The sequence below is a fragment of the Macadamia integrifolia genome, chromosome 1 (assembly GCF_013358625.1).
Source record: "Macadamia integrifolia cultivar HAES 741 chromosome 1, SCU_Mint_v3, whole genome shotgun sequence".
NCBI lineage: Eukaryota > Viridiplantae > Streptophyta > Magnoliopsida > Proteales > Proteaceae > Macadamia > Macadamia integrifolia.
This window is the reverse complement of record NC_056557.1, coordinates 34524218-34532505: the sequence shown is the minus strand read 5'-3', so window position 1 is coordinate 34532505 and position 8288 is coordinate 34524218. Positions and strand designations below refer to the sequence as shown.

At 36.8% G+C, this 8288-nt stretch overlaps 1 protein-coding gene across 2 annotated transcripts; it reads right to left on the bottom strand.

Moving 5' to 3' along the window:
• Positions 1 to 273: 273 nt before the first annotated feature.
• LOC122075164 lies at positions 274 to 6941 on the bottom strand. Of its 2 annotated transcripts, XM_042640091.1 has the most exons (6): positions 6781 to 6941; positions 6566 to 6694; positions 2836 to 2909; positions 2634 to 2713; positions 1883 to 2034; positions 274 to 581 (listed from the first exon to the last, which is right to left on the bottom strand). In XM_042640091.1, exons 1-6 carry the CDS (start codon positions 6782 to 6784, stop codon positions 508 to 510), a joined length of 513 nt encoding a protein of 170 aa, XP_042496025.1. In that variant the 5' UTR covers positions 6785 to 6941; the 3' UTR covers positions 274 to 507. The 2 variants fall into 2 exon arrangements, with proteins under 2 accessions (XP_042496025.1, XP_042496032.1); XM_042640098.1 differs by lacking the exons at positions 6566 to 6694; positions 6781 to 6941 and adding an exon at positions 3130 to 6084.
• Positions 6942 to 8288: the final 1347 nt, after the last annotated feature.

Genomic DNA, 8288 nt, shown 5'->3' with positions numbered 1-8288 from the left:
CCCCCACCCCCACCCCCAACCCCAATTTCTAGTTCTTATACAATTTTAAATTGATATATATATATATATATATAGGGGTGCACCCAGTGCATGAGGCTCCCGCCACTGAGGGGTCTAGGGAAGGTCATAAAGTATGCAACCTTACCTTCACTTCGCGGAGAGGCTATTTCCTTACTCAAACATGTGACCACTAGGTTTCAATGGAGCAACCTTACCGTTGTGCCAAGGTCCGCCCTCTATTGATTTTCAACAATCCCATCAAATATTCTACAGTCAAACTAACACAGCCTAAGTAATTCATATGATCAAGTTCAATGAGTGTGTCTATATTGTACCCTCAATGAAGCCAAGGCAGAGAAAATGAAAAATTAGAAACGTGTCATGAACATATAAGCAAATTAATTTACACAGGAAACCATTAAGCATAGGTGAAGGGGGGAGGAAAACAGAAAACTAGTCCACATCCAAATTGTGTATCAAGTATAAGTACAAATACAAGCTTTACCATCAATTCTGTGTTCCTTCAAGTTCATCTTCTGTTTCAACATCAAAGCCTGCAATGCTCATCTGTCCAACATTAACTGCAATACAAATCTTGCTGTTAGGCCAAGAAAAGCTTTTAATTTAATGAAGGCTCTACATTGCAATCAGAAGATTTAGAATCCTGCAGATAGATTACATCCGGAGTTAAAGATTATCAAGTACTTAATAATAGTTGTCAGAGGGGATGGCATGGGAATGCAGTGCAAGATTTTAATTTGCAAGTCTTCCCAGGATGTAGATGCTTCAACTTTGGGACACATTTTTGCAGCCAAAGAGATCCTAATGACCAAGTAATTACCACGTTAGGTTGCCTGCTCTGTTCCCACAAAAATGATTTCTTGTTTCATGGGATTATCAGATGTCCCTAAAAAACTATCATGATTATTCTACCACAATCTATAGACATCCTTCCCTTGTCAATGAAGTCAACAAATTTAAAAAACGGAATCCAATGAAAAGGAATCATTTACTAAAACAAAAAATATAATATACTTTTTGGGCCACATTTGACATGCCACGAGGCAGGAATTTAGGATGACTAAATAAGTTTTATGTAGTCAAGCTGAAAAGATTATTTTGCCTCAAAAAAAAATATTGAAAAGGAAAAAGGGAAAGTTAAGTACACTACGAGGACCCTGTACATATATGGTGGCAATAGATGAGTTTTTTTTTTTTTAGAAAAAAAAAACATGGTGAGTCTTAACTGAAGCCAATAAGGAAAATCTAAAACTGTCAAAACCAGTTTTGAGTCAGTGAGGTTAAGCATTGACCCAATTCCATTGCCCCCATACTTGAGCATGATCATGACTTTGGACTTCCAAAATGCCAACTAAGCTGGCTGAAATCAAACTTCATCACTACAAGTGTCCTATATCAATGTCAATGGGATTAGAGTGCTAACCATTCAACTCAGGGGGTTATCCCAAGGATTTTCATTGAAAAAAAAATAATCATCCAGAGATTCAAAATCCTCAATTAATAGCATTGAGATAGTCTACTAGCCATACAACTCAGTGACGGATCAATGTTGACCAAACAGTTAAGGAGTGTCACACTGATGTGATATCCAGGCTGTTTCCCCACCAAAAACATATTGGGAGGTTTAAACTGATATACATGTGCATGTAACAATGGGAAAATCAAGGCTCCGTAGCTTGTGCCAAAACCTATTGGCTGGTTGAAATTGAAGAACATGTGAATCCCATTGAGAAAAGCAAGGTGCTGGGAACCTTCTCATTACATATCCGTCACCCAAAAGAAAATACATACATAAGAAAGAAGAAAACAGTAAAGCAAGAAAGAAAAAAGAGAATAGGATCAAGGAAACTGGACTTTTTACCTATAGCATCTTGTCCAACCAAATTGGGCATGAACTTCTTGATATGGTCTTGCGCTGCTTTATCAGCTTTCAGAGTTTCACACTCAAAAGAAACAGTAATCTTGGTTTTGCCATGTTTCTCTTCAACCATGCCTACAACATCTTTCTCCCAACTGTCTAGTAGAATGTCAGCCAGAGAAAGAATGAATATTTAAATGTAATAATTCATCACATAATATGTAAAGGAATAAATCAGAAATGATTTAGTATGCACCTCAGGGATTGTAAGCACACCCAGAAAAAAGCCTCTAACGATTATTTAGTAAGTATAATCATAATTCCACGTGACAATTTCTACTTATTCAAAATTATCCACTTTATAAGTTTCACAGCAAGTTAACAGCAAAGAAATCATAAAAAGTAGCTTCATAGGCCACTACTATTAAATATATAAATCAAATAAAACTACTGAATTTTTTCGATAACAAAAATTAGAACATTAAGAAGATAAAAAGAATCTGAAAATTTTTTTAGCCATTAAGTGTTCCTAACAAATGGTAAGTGATTCAAGGACCCTTAATTTTTGATAAATTGGTTGCAGCTCTTGGTGAAAAGTAGTCCACTGCAAAATTCTTATTAAGAGTAGTGGTACTCATACATCCTAATAAGGTTCCCTTATTCATCAAAATTATAAAGCACCTAAATATTTGTCCATATGAATACAATATTTTAGCTTGCATGATGACAGACAAATCATTGCAAGATGGCTTACCCATGGGCATGATCAACATTTTGGAATCGAGCAGCATCGTGCCCTCTGCATTCCACTACAACCATTTGTTCTCTCTTCCTCTGTAACAGATCAATTCAGACACAGGAGCCATAGTAAATATAACAAGCAAGAAAATGCAAAATTGGAAGAATTCAAGGACATAAAATAGGAGAAATATGTAATAGAAAATAAGAGGTCTTACAGAGTAATCAATGATATTGAGCTTGAGCAAGCGGTAATCCTCACCTCTACTGCATTCCCTATCACATTTCAAATCTAAAAAATGGAAATATAACAAAACAAATGGTATTTTAGTACACCTGCAAGAATAATGATGAGATCTAGATAATTCAAAATATGATTTAAGAATAAAACAGCCACAGGACAGGACAGAACAGCAGTGATGTAAGCACAGTTAGGTAACAACAGATCTAATAATGATTCAGCAACCCAACATCAAGCAGTCAGATGGGACAGGAAAACAAATCGAACAGACCTTTTATACTGTAGGATAGATGCTCCAAAACTGAGAATGATCCAACAGATGGATCTGCAGACATTGACTAGAACAGAAATTAGCAACTATGAAACCAGAAATGAGTAACTAGAATGAAACAGCAGTGGATTAAGATTAACCAATCAGACAGGCCTCTAATTCTTGTTGAATGAAGTACTGATAGGAGAGAACAAGTTATCAACACTTGAGCCATATCTGATGGCAGCATTGCTGAGATTGAAAGGTCCAAAAACAGAAACTGACAAGGGAATACTGTAGTCACAGGTGCTGCAACAGAAGTAAACCTTAAACAGAACAAAGGCAAGCAATAACTGAGATAACAGCACTTAGAAAGAAAGGATTCAAGTAAGTACTCCAACCTCCAAAGACTGAGTTTCAAATCACCTCTAACACCCATGCAAGAATTGTTTAATCCGCTGGAAAATTGAGAAGAGGAGGGGAATGAATGGATTTGACCAAAGCTTCCCACCACTAGCCTGCAGCAGGCTTCACCACCCACCAGCCAAGGAATAACCACCTTGGTCACCACTGCTTCACCACAGGAGCTACTGCCTCCTGAAGAAGAAGACTCAAACATACTCTTTTGCCAAAATCGTTGGGAAGGTCTCCTTTCTCTTGTATTTTACAAAATTAAAAGCATGCAGTACAAGAATAGTAAGTCCTAGCTACCAAGTAGTGTATGACATAATAAAATAGCAACTCTCTAGAAGATCTAATTTCTATAACACAAAAAGTAAAGAGACAACCAAAATAGAAGCTACTATGACCAGCAACTAAATCTACTATAAAAAGAGAAACTATAACAATGGTTGGGAGGAAATAGATATCCTCCAAGCAAGGCATCAACATGGGGCCCACGAAATCTGCTAGAAATCTCCACCAATGCTGTAGGTCGCTGGCCACATTATGGGAACAGAATATGGGCTTTAGATGAGTAGGTAGATGGCCATGTTACAGGCAGAATATGGAATTAGGTATAACAGAATATGGGCCTCGGATATAACCAGAATCGGCAGAGTTGAGAATTATAATTGGATCCTCATGTGCCCTAACTCGAACAAATGGAAATATAAGAGAAAAAAAAAAGTGTTTCAGTACTCCTCCCACTTTCTAGATAAGAAATGGTTTATGACACTAATAGGCTAATATACAAGAGAAATACCAGCCACCGAGCAGATATGATATCCTTCTTTGTGCATTAAATTCACTTAAATTGTAGCATTACCAGGCAACTACCAGCCATTTATAATTTGCATCTAGAAAGTCCTGTGAAATATGAAGTGTAGAAAGGAGTGCTGAAAGTGTGATGGTGAATATAAACTGGGAAGAAACAGAAAGCAAGAACTCCAGGAATAGAGAGAGAGTGAGAAGAAAGATTAGCACAGCAACTAGCAGTTGAGGATAATGACCTTAAGGACTTTGGGTTTCATTAGACTGATAGAGGTAGAGTTTCTACTTTGTTAGACACGAAGTCATTTAATGGTGATTGCCACATCAGTTCATTTCAAGAGAATAACCAAGCCTTAGTTTCTTATATCAATAGGAACCAAGGGCTTCAATAGAGAATTGCATTAGATCTGTTTCCAATATACAGTTTCCCAACCTAGTCAGTACACTATCTTTTCATTTGTAATCTTTCCTTATCAGCTATCTTGTAAGACAACAATTGTAACTATGTTATAGATGATATGATTTGGTTCCAGCTTCCCTCACACCAGATAGCTGGGCTTTTGATCCATGGCATCAGAGCACTAGAGATCAGAATAGTTTGGCTCACCCTAACTCCATCAAAACTGATCGATAAGCTTCATTTGTTTCTCAGCTCAGATAACTTCTGGTCTAACAGAGTTAAATATCTGTCTCTATCATAGACAATATTCATTGACCATAATAATTATACAAGTAAAAGAGGGAACGCACACAAGAGTAATTCCACAAGAAACACAATGGCATCCTTAGAAGGATTAGGTTAAATATCTGTCTCTATCATAGACAATATTCCTTGACCATAATAATTATCCATGTAAAAGAGGGAACACACACGAGTAATTCCACACGAAACACAACCGCATCCTTAGAAGGATTAGGTTGAGAGGATCCCTAATTCCCTCTAGGTTTCTGGAAGAGTAAAATGCATTCCAACACATGCACTATTATTTTTTTTAGTGGGATAAATGAATCCATGGCACTCAAAAGAACAGATCATCATCTCATCTTAGGGTTGGCTAGACAGAACTGATTCCGCATGCCGCCACCACTTACCGCTTTCCACTTTTAAGGACTCAAGAGGAGATGGCATTTAGCTTGAATACAAGGTCTATTCTACACATTGATATTTTGAAAGGGAAAGGAAAAGTGTTATGTCTTTCTACTTTCAAGGACTTGATACTGGTTAGCTTGAATACAACATTATTCTACACAGGCCACCCCCTTAAGGAAAAAGGAAAAGTGCACCCAAATCAAGTTTTGAACACAACTAACTCTAACTACTTCCAAATCATATAAAGTTGCACTTGTTGGAAACAAATTAACTAGGCTTTCTATTAAGAAAAAATTAAGGCATCAGGGCAATTTCATCAAACTCATTCGATGAGCAGATTGATATATTGTATCTTGTGTGCAGGACTAGACCAACAAAATGCGGCAACAGAAAGAAATTGGTGTCCACTAATCAAACCTAAATAAAAAGTTGGAAAGTATGTAGCTTGAGTGTATAGTTCAATTCATTTATACACTGTGCCTCACCCACGTCAAAGTAACCAAAATAAATCTGATCCTGTAAAATCCAAAGGCAAAACAAATCACTGCCTCACTGGAAATCACACTATTGAGTTGAGAACCAATTTGATATCATACAATCTCATAAGAGGAGCATATTAAAATGACGAATAAGTCAAGTTCATCAACAAGGCATAATTTCCCAACCATTTGAGCTCAGCGACATAAATCCTGCATTACATTCTTTTTAGAGAATAATCTGTTGTTAAACCCTAAGAACTCATCTCTCCCCCCCACACCCCCCCCCCCCCAAAAAAAAAAGAAGAAAAAATTGAACCCAAGTCATTTATGGCTTTCCCAATGTCCCTTCAGCTACTCCAATTTATAGCATATCATATTTGAAAAACGAAATATAAAATTAACTAACTTGCATAAGATTGGCATCGAACACAGTGGCAACGAAAGCACAAAATACCACCCACAAAAATTAAAGTTCTTCCAAAACCCATATCAATCTGGCAGTGGACAGATCAAATAAGTGCACAAGGAAAGGTGATGAGGAATTCTAAGAAAACCCATTTAGAATTCTTCTTCTCATAACGTTTTCTTTGAGACGAACCCACATACCTAGAAAAACACACACACACACACACATGATGGTTTATAACCTTATATACCACACTTTCACTGCGCATACCAGTGCCATGGAGGCCATAGCAGACTGAGTCAGGGAGTTGAATGAAATGCCCTGAAATGGAACCACATGGCAGCAAAGCTATTGAAGCAATTCCATTCATCACCTTCTCAGTATCTACCTCTCCTTTCTCTGCAGGAAATAATTTTTATAAGAATTTTAAGAACAAATGAAGCATAGAAGTACATAACGTTGATCTTGTTTGACTAAGAACTTACCCATTGACACAAACCCTCCACCCTGAAATTTGCCACAAGCAGAGCCCACACACGCATACAGAGTCAGAGCGGGGGCCGAGGGGCGAGGGGCACAGTTGACACAGAAACAAACCCAAAGAGAACTATTGTTTGTGTATTGTAGGCCAACCGGTTGGACAACAAATGACGGTTTTGGTTCAAAATGTGATAATTACTTACAACTCTCAAGTGTAACCATCTGTTGTAATGGATCCTTGCCACATGTCCCAAATCAGAGGATCAGGTCCCACTCTTCGGTGGGCTTTAAAAATGGGTAAGAATATCAAGATCGGATAACCCACACACCGGCACACGCATACAGACCGAGGGCAGAGGGGTACAGGCGACAGAGAAACAAACAGAGAGAATTATGTTTGTGTATGCAACCATTTAACTTTTTTTGCTTTTTATCAGAAGAAAAGAAAATTCATTAAGTATATGAGTAAGTAAATCGGTGGCGAGACTCAAAAAGACTAGTTATATCTATGTGTGTGAGTTTGATAATAATATTATTTGCACAAGTTGTATGAATGGTATTACTTTGTAGGCATGAACATAAAGACTTGTATAATGGTACAGATACAAAATTATGAACATCGAGAAAAAGATGGATTATGCACCAAAGCCAAGTTGCATAGTTCGATAAAAGATTACGTAATTCAATTCCTCCGAATCATTTCATACCTCCCCCCATATTCCACCTATCATGAAAACCATTTCAACCCACATAGAAGTCCTCTTGTGCTAGTTTCAAAAGTTGTTCTTGTCATTATGTAACCATTTGATTTATTGCACCTCAGTACAACTACTTCTACTGGTTATTTCACCAGCATTATCTTTGACCTTAGATTTTCATGTCATTTAGTGGGTACTTTTCAAATGGAATCCTTTAAAACTAGTAAAGCCAGCAGTGTGAATAAAATTCTCAATATTGGATTAGCAAGTACAGGCCGTTCCATACAATCATATGGTTTGTATTAAATATATATATATATATATATGTATATTTATGGTTTTATCATTTATTGTTCTATTTTTATATTTTTCAATTACTAGATAATATACCAAGGTGAATTTTTTTAATAATTTTTCAAACAAATTCAGGTGGTTATTGAAGAAAATGTACTTCAATTGAAACTTACTAGTTGAATAGGAGTAATCATTCTCCGCAGTACTGCACTGGTGTGATGACGATCTAGGTGGCTGAGAGCACCCGGACACACCCTAAGGTGCTCTTAGCCGTCTAGATCCTCATCTCACCAGTGTAGTGCGGCAGTGAATAGATAGTGACAAAAAAAAAAAAAAAAAGAACACCAACAGAACTATTATGTTGTATACATTTATGATAGTGTAAATAGCTTTTATACGAAGAAAAAAATTATTTCTTTTTTCAAGTTACAGAGAAAAAGATCCATGAGACTGAAGCTTACATTATTTACGTCTGATTATTGGAAAAAATTGTCCAACATTAATGTATTTTGGTATTATCT

What these genes read in the sequence shown, in the direction of transcription:
- LOC122075164 (XM_042640091.1), bottom strand. An exon ending in CTATGGCCTCCATGGCACTG is followed by an intron (nt 2,910 to 6,565) that starts GTATGCGCAGTG and finishes TCCATTTTTTAG; the next exon opens with ATTTGAAATGTGATAGGGAA. An exon ending in GGTTGGACAAGATGCTATAG is followed by an intron (nt 582 to 1,882) that starts GTAAAAAGTCCA and finishes TTTGTATTGCAG; the next exon opens with TTAATGTTGGACAGATGAGC.